This window comes from Mytilus galloprovincialis, chromosome 6 (assembly GCF_965363235.1).
Source record: "Mytilus galloprovincialis chromosome 6, xbMytGall1.hap1.1, whole genome shotgun sequence".
Lineage (NCBI taxonomy): Eukaryota > Metazoa > Mollusca > Bivalvia > Mytilida > Mytilidae > Mytilus > Mytilus galloprovincialis.
Window position 1 is genome coordinate 99,521,144 of NC_134843.1, and position 15,103 is coordinate 99,536,246.

Sequence of the window (15,103 nt, forward strand, 5' to 3'; positions counted from 1 at the left end):
CAACATGAGAAAATATGTTTTAATTTGTGGTGTTTAATGGATACAGGCTGTACTTATCATTTCATTGTTGAGAAAATATATTTTAATGTGTGGTACTTATTTGGTACAGTTCATCTTTTCATTGTTGAGAAAAAAATATCTTAATTTGTGGGCTTTTTATAGCATGTTTATTCATTTATATAGAGTACAGTTTGTACTTATCGGTTTATTGTTGAGAAATGTAAACATATGTCTAGAGTTTGACAATACTTTTTCCTACAATTAGATATATTTCTTCTCCCAAGGACAGTGAGGGGTCAATGATTGCATGTATTTAAAATTTACTTTAAAATTTAGTATCTTCACAAAACTGAAAATGAAGCAAACAAAGAAGTATTATTTACTTTTTAAACACCCCTTTGATTACTCAAGTCTGAATGCAGTAATGAAAGCTTAAATGCATAAGTTTTTGACAATATTTAAAAGGCTTTAAAATTTTGTTAGTCACGATTACCAGTAAGAAAATTAAATCTGTAATAAGTTTTTATTCCAAGTAAAGATATCTATAATTGAATTATAATTACATGAAGATTGACTAATCTCTGAGTTGATATTATACCACAATAAACCAGGTGTACATTCCTATTTTCACAATATTATTGTTTTTCTTTTTAGAATTATTTTGAAAGATTTAGGTTAATTCTTCTTATTTTGTATTGTAATATTATTCAGGTCAGGAGATTTGTAAGAAACGAACTAACCTATTTATTTTTACCATTACATAGGATTATAAGGTGGTGGAGAATATGTCAATGAGACAGTAACCCAACAACTAAGAAAGCAGCCGCGCACCTACATATATATATAATTATGCTATTATCACTGAAACATCAACACATTTAAAAATTAAATAAATCTATTACATAATATGTCCCACGCTAAGAGGATGAAATTACTTCAGTGCAAAGTAATTCAAATTTAAACTTTTGAAGCCTACTTAACTAACAGTTTACCAAGAAGATATTGGTAAAAAAATAAAGCCATGAGAAGTAACAAAACTTAGTAACTACATTGTACCACTTTAAGATCACAATTGACCAACTCTAACTTGTTGTCTTTCTGATAAATACACTTCAACAACTTCAGATTTAATATCTTAACCTTCTATTTTTTTTTTAAAATGTGCAGTACAATACATTATGTAATGCATATATCGCCATTTATTACATCATGTACATCATTGCACAAGACAGAAAATTAAATAAATGACAACAAAGGGCCACTGTTTAACACATTTGCATTCAAATGTTATTTATCAAATAGACGAAATGCTAACACCTTAAATAGATTTTATATATATAAATTTGTGCTGTTGTTTTTATCCTATGAAATAGTGTTGGATCCCTTTATAATGTATTATTTTGACAACTTCCTATCTGAAATAGTACTTAAACTGTTTTTGAGGGGACAGAACTGCAGATGTTTATATCTGGGGAAGTGTTCAATGTCGTAGCGGCTAAGTAGTGCTACGTAGATTTTGACTATTGAACGTGTAGCTGTATTAAGACTAGTTGTTACATAGATATTGATAGCAGCTACGTAGCTGCTACAGTATTGAACTCAACCCTGTTATTGCACTTTGTCATTGAGCCCTAATCTTTATATATATACCCATAACTTAATTGTAACATGTATGCTCATTTAAGCATTTCACCAAGAAATTAGTAATCTTTTCATATGTATAAAGATGTTGGCAGACAGTTACCAATACCAGTAAAACAGTCAAGATTACAACAATGACAATGTTCTCATCCCCACCCCCTCCTCCTATTAATACCGTAATAAGTCCTATTTAACCTCCCACTTAATACTCTATTAAGGTACATTATATTTAATTGAAGTGTAATAAAAGGCCATAATGTGGTGACCAGCCTACCATTACATCTTACACTTAACGTTCTGACTAGGTGACTTCAAGATCTCACCTACAGACAAGACGATCATCACTAAACCACAAGAATATTTGTTTTATATTATGCATTTATTCTTTACCCAGAGCTATTTGTGGTTAGAATGAGTCAGCAATTTTGGTTTATATTCTTTATTTTTATTTATTTTATAAAACAGTGTTATTCAGTGTACTGATTCTTAGACTATAACTTATGTTAAGGACTATAAACATAACTTGCTCTACGTTAAGGACTTAAGAGTAACCACAGAGAAAGTCTAGTACGACAAAATGTAAAGGACAAGGGTTTTAACTGTACAGCAACCAATAAGTTTTATTTATTCTCATCAAACGAAATAAAGTTTATCAAACATTTACTTAAAAAGAACTATCAAATTTTAAAAATATTGGTTTAAGGAGACTGTTCTTATTATCCAATGTGAATAGTTACAATACTACAAGCATAAATTAGTAGAAAATAAAGTATATAGAGTTTAGTGGGACGTCAATTTTCACTGAACAAGTACATAATTTTATCTAGGGGACAGCTGAGGACCACCTCCAGGTGTTGAATATTTTCCCTGCGTTGAAGACCCATTGTTAGCCTTCGACTGTTGTCTGCTCTTTGGTAGGTTTGTTGTCGCTTTGACATATTCCCCATTTCCATTATCAATTTTATAATTGTTTATAGGATGAATTTAGGCTATTAAGTAGAGATGACAGGTCTGTCTTATATTAAGTCCTATATATGTTAAAGAAGACATAGTTTCTATTGAGGTCAATGGTATGTCAACAATAATTGTTTAAAGCCCCACTACAAACTTGGAGTGGATGAGGAAATGAATTATGTTACTAATCTTAAAACAAACAAATCCTTAGGAGGACAATTAACATTTTTTAAATACTGACTCAACCATCTTATAGTCAATAAAAGTATGGCAAACTTTCAGTCTCAAACAGACCAGTCTCATCTGTCTTTTCAAGTCACCAAACTTTAGACACAATATTTAGATATATCTATTTTTGTACCTAAAACCGTAAACAAAAGCTTTAAAAAGACCATCAGACAACTTCTTTGTGAAAGAGAAAATTTAATAAAATTATATCCTGGCTTTGTTTCTTTTATTCAAGTATAATTTTGAACAATTGAAAAAGTTGAACTTTTTGATAATGATACTGTTTAATTTCAGAATCAAATGCAAGCTTTTAATATTGTGAAACTGTAGGATACATTAATGCAGATCCTGTGTACAATGTGTAGAGGAAAACTGATTTTATGAGTTATGGTCCCTGAACAAGATGGGATTTACATAGTTTAATACTTCTTCTTAAGTTTTCCATTTAAAAATATGATGATGATGTGATACTTCTATTTTCTTTTATTACCTGTTATATATATAGTAAACTTGGCATATAATACTTATTTTTTCAGATGATTTGTTTAATAAGCAATGACATAATGAATACCCAAAAGTCTTTTCGGTCAGTAAATTTTCATTGATGACAATATCTGTCCCCCACAAAATTGGGAAAAGCTAACCTACACTTAAAATAAGATTAGCAATATGACCCTGACAAAATACGATGGTATGACTGTATTGTTACAGCATTTTAAGTTTTTAACAACAGTTTAATTATACATTTTATAGGTTTAAATATTGACTTTGTTATTTTTGACTTCATGATTTAGAAAAAATATTTATGACACCAAGAAAGTGTTGACTTAACTGGCTTAAACTATTTATCAGGTGTTATGAAACGCACACTTCAACACCATATCCAAATACCATTGATGGTCAGGTGTAAAAATAAACACTCGCCATAAATTTCTCTTGTTATACCATTTATTTGTTTTGAACTTGCCGATAAAGTTTTGTCCATATAAGTATTGTTATAAGTTTTATATCCATCCATATTTTTACAATAAATAGCTGTATATAAGTATGATATTAAATATGTATAAACACTAAGTACGAAAACATCGTTAAATCAATATTACTGTTCTCTTTATTATTCATGGGGTCGATGTCTCCTAATGGACTTGATTTACCAATGATTATTAATGGGACATTAAATATTACAGTTTTGGTCTTTATTCTTGGTTTTATTTTTGGTGAATGTGATACTTTTACTTTCTAGTCATTTAATGATATATTTTCTTTTATCTTTTATTACCTTTTTTTACCAAGAAAAAACTATTTTTATTATAAATGTGTTATGATTACAAGTTATATGTGATGATTGTTTGTTATTTTTTTAATGATCCCTCATCAAACAAAGGCTTCAGAAATACTGAAAATCCTTGAAAATTATCTCCATATAGGGACAGATCAAGCCATTTTAAAAAAGGGGGTTCCCAACCCAGGATAAAAGGGGGGTTCCAACCATATGTCCCAATTCAAATTCGTTGATCATCGAAAAATAATGGAGGGGTTCCAACCCCAAGACACCTGCACTTGATCCTCTACTGACAGATATATACTTTTTTTTTTTAATAGATTTCAATGTATCTAATATATTGACAATGCATTTAAAACATTTGTTCTTGGAATCAGCAAACTTCAAAACACTTGACAAACACAGTCCAATAAATAACTCATCAAAAATTGAACTTCTTCATGTGTTCTTCGCCCTTTAAAGTATATAAATTATATGCAAAAAAATGAAATATAAGTTGCTAAATAAACATTTATGAAAACTTCAAACTGTTTAAAGGATGAAATATTTATATTATTAATCAATACCTGTGTAGTCAGGTAACAGGTAAATGGTATTGACATTCTTCAGCAATTTGCAGGAAATGAAAACTGATACTATAGGACTAAATATGATTATTTATTGGTGATTTCTAATTTATCAACATTTTTGTTTATTTAAAATGGGCAGAGAACAACTTCAATAAATTTAATGAACCCCACCTGTCATTGCCTGTTACTTTTACAAAATCATTTTCAAGTGCAACAATTTATTCAATTGTTGTAATGGGCAAAGTACAAAACTATAATATTTAATTTATAACTGTCAAAGAATAAGATGACCCCTACCACCCATATATTTGAATAATCATATTCTATGCAGGAATTGTCCCTTATATTTGTATTAACCAGGATGTTGTTAATAAATCATTAATTGATGTAAAATTGTACCTTCAAGCTATCCAATAAAATATACAAATTAATGTTCCATTACTACTAACTATATTTATCCATTATACACAAACAATGGAAAGAAGTCACCATTGACAAAAAAACACAAAACAAAAGTTATCCTATATATACACAGCACAAATGTAGCTTTTGTATAGATTAGCATTTAAAAATTATGCAGTTTAAATTAATTAGTTTTTAACAAAATGAAATAAATGGATTCCACATATCTATAATTTGAATGCAGACAAATAATTGAAATTACATAAGATAAGAATTTTATTAATCTTATCAAGAACCTATAAAGGGCATCATTTTACAACACAATATGATTGGAAAAAGCAAAACAGAAAACAAATACCATACTATAACGTTATGGACAGGATCAGAGCCTAACACAACATGTGTTTTATATAACTATTATATTAAAATGTTATAACAATAAAATATTATATTATTTCATATATTTTGTTTACATCTGGATCTTATTTCTAAACCTTTAATAATGTAATTTCCTAGGCACATGAGAGTAGGTAAATGCTCATTTGTGAACAGCCAGAAATATTTCTTATCATTAGGTAGTTCTTTAAAATTAGTACAAAAAGTGATAACTTTATCAAATAATAATTTCCTCTGTTCATTATATAATGGACAATTTACTGTAAAATGGGTCTCATCTTCAATAGAATTTGATCCATGTGATAAGCAGTGATGACATAGAGGCTGAGTTCTCTCTATATATTTTTTACTATATCTATCTTTCTCAATTCTAAGATCATGAGCACTTATAAATTTTCATTTTACATATAGATCTTCTTATACTAAAATCTTTAATTGATAAATAAGCCTCTTTTACAAAGTCAGTCTTGAGGTTGAAATAATTTTCTAATTTACTATTACCTTGTGATAAGGTTTCAGACCTTCTGACCAACCAAAATGTTTTAAAACTAAAACATATATTGTAATCTGTTTGAGTAAATCAAAAGAAAATGTCATGTCAGCTGTTACAAATGCATTGCCTGATGTATATTGGAAAGATTTTGAAATCTACTAAATTAACTGTAACAAAAATTTCACAAATACTTGCTTTAGTAAAGATTACATTATCAAGCTTGATTTAAGAAACTATTAAATGAAAGCTGACACTGATCTTATAGTTTTAATTAACTCTCAACGAGGCAAAATAAAATCTACTCCTAAATACAGTCAACAGATTTGCCTCGTTGCCCTGAATTTTCTAGGCTTTGCCAGTTGGGACTAACAAACTGGATATCCTTATCTGAATTCCGAGGAGTAATTAATGAAAAGTTTGTAATGGTGGGTAAGTAAAATCTGGATCCAAATCCCACAGAAGAAATATGCTCTGTGGGAATGGGATCAAGATCTAACCTACCTACTGTTATAAACTTTTCATAAATCACTTCTTGGGATTTGGATTCCTCTGCTGATTGCGATATCCATGGGCTAAACATTACACATATAACTTACCACGAAGTATATAGTTCTGATAATTCTGGTCCGCCTCAGATCCGACTTTAATGAGACAGTCCAGTCCATCGTTGTTAACAAACTCATGTACCAAATCTTTATCATCCTGTACAAGATATAACGAAGAATTTCTAAAGTTGGTCAAATTGTCATAGCGATTATAAGGTATGATCAGTACCATGTTTTAACAAATATAAAGTTCAGCAACTGAATCTGTATAGGTATCCAAATGTGTAAAATGTGTAGGATAAGTTGATAAAGGTTTTTGACTAACACAGTTATTTTGAAAAGGAAGTGCATTTTATGAATGACTTAATTACATTGTAGAGAAAAAAATTCTAAAACTGTTACAAACACATACTTATGAATGAATACTGAATCGTATACCTTTTTCAATTTGATGTGGTTTAACTCAAAAATCTTATTTTGAGGAGCTATTACTAAAAAAAGAGTTTCAACATGTCTGTGGTTTGCCTGAAGTGTTCTACTCAAGTATTAGAACATGCAGAAGTCGAGTCCCGTTTCCAAAACACAAGAAAGGCTATTGTTTGTATGGGCATGACCACAGCATTTGTACAAATCAATATGAAGCTTAGAGTCTCCTTGCTCTGAATGCTTTTCGTCCATTCTCCTCAGGTGGTCTACAAGTCTTTAAGGTAAATTATTGTCTTTCATGTCATATAATAAGTGCTAAACAGTAGTCCCTAGTCTGGGACTTCATGTCAACTAATGGTATGCATGTAATTAGATGTATGTAATACCTGAAAAATCTGTTTGAGTGAAAATAAAGCTCTTCTAAGTTCTCTTCCATGGGAATTTAGTAGTTTTTCTGAAATAAAGAGAAACATTACATATTAAACTTTTTAAAATTATTATTTTTCAACTTTCAAATTTAAATACATCTTGTGAATGGAGTCTCATACATTAGATGTCTGAGTCTCTTTTCATTGTTTTTTGTATGTATTTCTATCCATTCTGATAGAAAGGGGTGAATGAGTTCAATTTAAAACACTGAAGATTGTTTTAAAAAGAATTTTAGCATACTTAGATACTTTATGTCATTGCAGTCAGTTTTTATTTGTGAATAAGCTTAGTCTGGAGTGCCAAATAGAACCACAGAACCTCCACAGAAAAATAGTCAATAAAAATCAAGAGGTACATCATAGTTTATCTTATTTTTTAATACAATAGAATGTGTACTTTAATCTGAAAATACTTAGACAGTCTCAAGCACAGGTTAAAGGTCAATACAGATAAAGAAACAACAGATTATCTACGAACGACTCTTTACCCCCTAGATTGACTTGGTCTTTGTATTCTGATAGACCATCTTTCTGAACATCCCTATCTTATTGTTTAGAGTCAACGACATCAATACACCTATTAAACGGTTAAATGGATGTGACAATCATTTTATTTCCTACTGACCAACTTTACAAGAAATTACTTAGTACAACTAGTATAGCATTGGACAGGGGTATTTACTTATCATAAAATATTTAACATTCTTAACAAGACAATTTAACAACAATTATCAGTGACCCGGGTAAAATTATCAATACTAGCTATAGATTTAAAACTTCAAAACCAAAATGAACAATAAAAGGAAATGTAAACTTCAGCTTGATTAAGGTTGAAATGTCGTTAAGATTGCCCTCAAGTATGGTATGTGTCAACACTTTACTGCACTAATCACCGTAGTCTAAAGATGTTAGTAAATAAATTGTAATACTTATCTCTATATATATACTTGATTTAAGGACTAAGGACCTAGGTATTGGATAATTAGGTACATAGTTAGACCAATTATCTGCTGTGTTAAACCAGACCAATAATGTTTTACTCTTACTTGACACTTCTATTGTAGTCAACAAATGCTGTCAGCAAACATTTTTGTTGAAATGATATTGACTTTTTACAGAAAATGTCATGATAAAGCAAAATATTTTCCTTTTCTAAATATACAATGTTGTCAAAACAAAAAGCTGACACATTCCATGAAATGATTATGACCATTGATGACCTGAAAGAAAAACTCCCCCCCCCTTTTTTCAACCATTATTTTATATGTTTTAAACAGTTTGCACTGAGTTTGCAGATAACTTAAAGATCTAAAGCCATGAAAGAGGACAACAAAACATCATAAAACATTATCTTATTAAATGTGCATTTATATATCAGAATCTGTACTACAAGTGCAAAAGGTACATGTAGTTCAAAATCAATAAAATTTACAGATGAAATGATTCAATATCTAATATAAGTATGGATCATATATAAAATTTGTTAGATGTTTAGATAAATATGATGTAATATATGTTATAATTCTGACATGAGATTTGACAAATTATGTTGTAAACCAGTCTGGTCTGTTTAACAATTAAAAGTTATGGTTGACTTGTAAAACAGATCTGTACTAAAGTAACCATGAAATTCCAGGTTCTCTTGCAATTGTTTAAATCTAATTTGTTCACTTAGGAGTATTTCTTAAAGAGAATAATCTGATAAAGAAATAATTTACATGATCTTTTCCTGTTTACCAGAACTTTTTCTTTCATTTTTTTGTTAAAAAAAAGGGTAGGGGTCAGTTTCACTAGCTGTAAATTTATGGATACTTGGATAATGAACAAATCAGGCATCTTATTTTAATGTTGTCATTTGGATATCTTTTAAAATTGTAAACTTTTTCAAAAGATTAGAAAAAATAAATAAATATCCATTCATACATGTATTCAAATCATGTTATAGATCTTTAATCAAATGTTTATTTAATATGCAGTCGTCTAGTCTTCAAAAGCTGACAACATAAAATTTCTATTCCTTTTGATACTAATAAAGTACTGTCATGACTTTTATTAGTCATCTACTACATAAAATACAACACGAAAAACCAACGAAAACTATGTATATAAAGAAATGAATAAATATATGTATAGATCGATTCAATATATTCCATCCTACACCTTTGTTGACAAAAGAAATCTAGTTATCATCATTTGTCATTTTTTATTGACTTTCAAATATTTATTACACCTTAAATGCAGTAACTATTTATTTAGTAGACACAATAAGGAATTCCAATAATTGTAATACATGTATGATTGAGTTAATATTTATACTTAGATTAGGGTTTAAAGACCACCATAAGACAGTTATACACTTTGATACCTTCTTAGATCAGTGACAATGAAAGCTGAATACCACAGGGGGTTATGTCATAATCAAATAAGCTTTAAAAACACAGTTAGATAACATTAATACGCTTTATGTCATTTGTTTACATGTTGACAAGACATTGGAATGGGGATTTAATGGAGAAAGAATTCAATAAATAACTGTATAGAAATACATCATTAAATTAGAAGTTGACAATATAATAGAAACATGAAGTTCTAATAGAAATACTGCAATATGCAACAAGGAAAATGTTATGAAAATCATGTACATATCTACACAGTTTTCAATAATGGCAAAAAAAGTGAGTTTTGTTCATGATATCCCGTCTCCCTAAAGTCAGTTCATCTATTTGACTAAACACACTAGTTGGTCAAAAAGATTTAGGATGCTGGACTTTGAAAATGACTTCCCTTTAAACCAGTAGGATTTTTTTACACTTCATGTAATATTCTGTCATCTGGGGTGTGTTAAAAAAAAACCAAATAGACCCTCTAGCAAAAACTATAATATTCCTCTCTTTATATACATGTATATATTTGAATTCTGTGTCATTTGGTCTCTTGTGGGAGAGTTCTTTCATAGGCAATCATACCACATAAATATTTTATATCAATAAAATGTGAAGATAAAAAATTTATGCTGAGCTCAGCATTTTGTTTACATGTATATCAATATATATATGCACATTGAACATTTATTACAAACTGATAATAGTTTTATATATGAGTCATTCTGAATCATTTTGGAAACATTCTATAATATATACTATATGTACATGTAGCAGGTTGTGTTCACTGGGACAGAAATGTGGATAATAAGTTAAAGAAAAAGTACCTATATACATGTACATGTAGCAGAGCGTCTTCACTTGGGAATGGAGTTAAAGAAAAGTATCTATATTATCCATCAAATTTCTTTGACAAGGTCACCAAGTCCTCATATAATATGTACTAATTTACATGTGATTATTTACCTATAACTGCATGTACTCTTACTGTAAGCTGTGTTCGTAAAATCAAAGCATTCTTCCTTCTACAAATACAGAAATTAAACATATATTTAGGTACATATGCTAGAATGTTACTGTGGCATGGACAAGTGCTTAAGATGTTGTGATGAGGGCCTGATTTATAGAATTTCAAGTTTGACAGTACATATAGTTCAAACAGGTCATTTATTTACAAAAGACTACTGATATTCAATAACCATGATATGTTAGGCTAAAAAAAAATAACAAACTAAGCCTTTCTCATAAACTCTGAAGCTGATAAAAAAAATATGCTGCAAACAAAATTTTGAATGAAATTATCTTATTAATCTTATCATGTCATATTTTCAAACAAGCTTCAAACAGATTACACTTAGTTTTTTTCTCAAATTGTACATGTATAAATTGAGTTTTTATTGAAATAAAGACAATGAGTTATAGATGTTAATCTAAATAACTTTTAACCAATATTGTATACATTATACGATAATTGCAATATTGGCTAGAATATCGTACGGAAGGAAACAGGAAATACAGGTTGTATTTAGTAACATGTCTGATAACATGAGATAAACTTTACATGAATTTGTTGATAAAACCACATGCTGTTTAAGATTTGTACCAGCTTTTAACATTCTTCAACAAAACATGCATTTCTGATCAATGTTTGGATTCACTCAAAAACAAACCAGAGGCTTATAGTGGTCGATGTACACTTTAAAATCTTAACTGATTATCATAAATAATATCACTAAAGCTACGATATGCAGTCTTCACGCTGAGTGGCAGCCCTGGCAGCCCAGGCTTGTAAAATTGCTCTCTGGCCTGTAAAAATCATATTTACAGGCCAACAGAATCTAACTAAAAATTTTCAAAAAATGAACTCCGGGCCTGTAGATTTAACAGTTCATCGTGAAGACTGCGATATGGCTCAACATTTGTTACTTTAAGAGTTAAAGATAGTTAACTGATTTTTATAAAAAAAATATCATAAATTTGTCACTTTTAGCAATTTGTTTAGACATTTCATATAAACTATCAATATTTTTAGCTAAAAAACACATATATATGAAACAGCTTGAAGTGGGACAAACAGAAATTAATGTAAACAATAAACTATAACTTAAATTAAGAAATAATTCATGGAAGCCATATATTGTTGGAAATTTACACATGGCCTGGGCCGTGATATTCGAATTTTATCCTGAGCGTTAGCGAGGGATAAAATAAACGAATATCACAGCCCAGGCCATGTGTAAATTTCCAACAATATATGGCTTCAATGAATTAATTTTGTTTCTAATAGGACAAATATGGTAATTAAAAAACTGAAGCGAGGGTGGGTATGCTGTGTGTGTGGCTGTTCTTTTTTATTCCCTGCTAGATAAAGCTCAAATATCTTTATAAATGTGTAGCTTGCGTAGGTTAGTTCGTGAATAACTGCTAGAAAAAACTTTTTAATTCTTTAAATTCTCAAACCCAACATTTGCCATTTTTAATTTACATGTTTTTCTCGTAAGCTTCCGTTGAACTAAAGTGGACATTTTGTAACTAAGGAGCCGCCATGTTGACTTGCTGAAATGAGTAAATATGCGAATAATGCAATAGAATAGAAAATAAAACAAAACCTACCTCAAAAATCAGTTTTAATACAATATCATACGAATTCTGATGGTTCACGCAACAGAAAACTTTCAACTTTAGCGGTTTCATTTGTATGACGTCATGTTTTGAAATGACTTAAATGCGCCAAAAAGATTAATAGACTTTCGCGGAATTTCATTTAATTTTTATTTTGTTGATTTCTCCGAGCTCTTGTGCATTACTGCTTTTTATTATGCATACGAATAAGAAAAAAAGTTATTTTGTCTTTTTTTAATTGCCCCTTTTTAAAACAATAAAATCGGCAGACGGTCTCCAAATAGGTTCCAATACATGTAGATTTACGTTGGAAGTATATTGTAACAGCCATTATTATGTATATCTCTGAGTCTGTGCTAAGTATATTTTATCGAGAATTTTATCACAGTGTTGTTTACAAAGCTAAAGAAGCACGTCATATTAGAATGAAATACAAAAGTATTGGACACCAGTGACTGAAAGAAACTAAAACATCACCTCTTATACTATGCACGTTCTAGACAGTTAACAGTTAACATACAAATGTACATAAAGTTAAAATTGATTGAACTAAAATATTGGCTAGAATATGTAAGCATGTAAGAACAAATATGGATGGGTAAAACTAGTTTTATCTGCATCAAAGTTTCAATCTCATTCACTTAATTGTTTACCATGATTACAGAATTTCAATTTTAGCTGCAAAGTTTTGGAAAACCAACTATATTTACTTTGCAACAATCAGTTACATGTATCACCTTTAAATTACTGTAAGATGAAAGGGAGTCTTGGTATTACTATAGACTTATTTAATAAGGTTAGCAAATGTCAAAATGTTTGTTAGTTAATTGAAGCATTAAAATCACACTCTGTTCTGAAACTAAATGAAATCTATACCTAAATTAAAAAAGTTATTAAAATTGTCTACTATCTACATGGACTGTTACATGTACATTGTGCAAATCTTCACTCAGTACCCATTCTTTTGTTTGCTACAAACACCATTCGTAAATCCTTCAACATGTTCAACTGACTCAAACCTCAGAAAAATTCAAACCATTCAAAATTGTAACAAATTTAAATTTAAATTACTGCCTTTTTTTAGGAGAAACAAAAAATCTCCAAGGCAACCAAAACATAACATACCTTTCTTCACTTTGTTTTTTGCTACAATAAAATGATATTACAGTATACGTTGTAGACTGAAAGTGAGAATAAGGGGAGATAATATTTCAGTCGAGAATCGGGGGAGATAATATATATGTCTTAACTCAGCTTACAGTCTTACTACATCTAACCAATAATTTTTTCAAAGTTTCATGTGTAAAGATGGAACTTAAAATTACTAAATATTCTTTCACCTGAAAAGAAATTGTTCCAGAGAGAAATAGTCAGTTCAAAAGGAGTTCAAAATGAGTATTTAACTTTAAAAGTTTAACCTCCATATACATGTATCTGTATATAGAATTTTACAAATACATGATTTTTAGGAAAGGAGATCAAGACCCCTATGGCCTTACCCAATAAACAAAGTGTCAGTGTTCATGTCTTACACAAATCGTTAGCAAATACTCAATACTGCGTACAACATTATATTTTATCACAAAAACAACAAACATATCACTGTTTTAAGGACATATCAATTTCACATGTCACAGCATTGCTAGTTATTTCATTGGTCCAAAAGAATTCATCAGCAGTTTTGAATTGAATTAAACACAATATGTATACTAAACAAAGACAAACTTGTACTAACATTTCAGTATACAAATTAGATATATATGTACATCTATACAACAAACTTTTTTTTAATAATTTCTTAATTTATCAAAAACTTCTAACATCACACATGTTGCAACGAAAAACACTTATTGTTCAATGCCAGACAATTTTGGGCAAATTGATGAAATTTAAAAACTTACTGGTCTTGAAAGCCTTCTAACTCTTCTCCTTGTTCATCTAAATTAGTTTCAAGATCTAAATAAGTTCCATAATCTCCCTGAGTTCCATTGTGATAGCGGTAAATCTGTAATGCACAGTCTTCGAGCTGCAAAAATAAAAGTTCATTGAGTTAAGAGAAAAGATAAAAAAAAAGTACATAATCCAGTGGTTCAAATTACCAGAAACTTTAATGCCATCTTTTCCATTAACATTAACAACCAGGAACTTTAATGCAATCATATCCATTAACATTAACAACCAGAAGTCGATTTCACAAAAAAACTTACTACTAAGATTAATTGTAAGTATACTGATTTGCTCATGACTTAAGACCAATCTTAGTCGTAAGTTTTTTTGTGAAACCGACAAAGGGTTAGGATCCCGCTAACATGCTTAACCAAGCCCATTCTGTATGTATGTGCCTGACCCAAGTCTGGAGCCTGTGGTTGTCGTTTGTTTATGTGTTACATATTTGTTTTTAGTTTATTTTTTTTTACATAAATAAGGCCGTTAGGACATGAAGGAATTGTATGGACAAAATTGTTTTACAGAAATTTATTTTTAAGTCTCTTCATGTTGTTTTATACTAATTAATCTTATAATTATAGTATATAACAAGCTTCAAGCATAAAGACATGTAAAATGAAATTGCAATCTAGTTGTACTTGACTTTTAAACACTCCTGATAAGATTCACATGCAAAAATGCAGCAACATATTTATAAACATTATAAACTTGTTTTAGAACTTTTTATCTTTAATTGTAAATGTTATATTCAAGCTTCCTTTTTATATTCAGACTTTGTTGATTTAAAAG

General features: G+C 29.5%; 1 protein-coding gene across 12 annotated transcripts in view; it reads right to left on the reverse strand.

Moving 5' to 3' along the window:
* LOC143080929 (FH1/FH2 domain-containing protein 3-like) overlaps positions 1–15,103 on the reverse strand; it is a 77,087-nt gene that overhangs the window by 27,464 nt on the left and 34,520 nt on the right. For 10 of the 12 annotated variants that reach the window (XM_076257097.1, XM_076257099.1, XM_076257098.1 and 7 more), the window contains 5 exons: positions 14,269–14,393; positions 13,493–13,513; positions 10,712–10,770; positions 7,323–7,390; positions 6,562–6,667 (listed from right to left, as the gene is read on the reverse strand). In XM_076257097.1, coding sequence (XP_076113212.1) covers positions 6,562–6,667; positions 7,323–7,390; positions 10,712–10,770; positions 13,493–13,513; positions 14,269–14,393 — 379 coding nt within the window. The remainder of the gene's footprint in view (positions 1–6,561; positions 6,668–7,322; positions 7,391–10,711; positions 10,771–13,492; positions 13,514–14,268; positions 14,394–15,103) is intronic. The other 2 variants (XM_076257095.1, XM_076257106.1) reach the window with 1 other exon arrangement.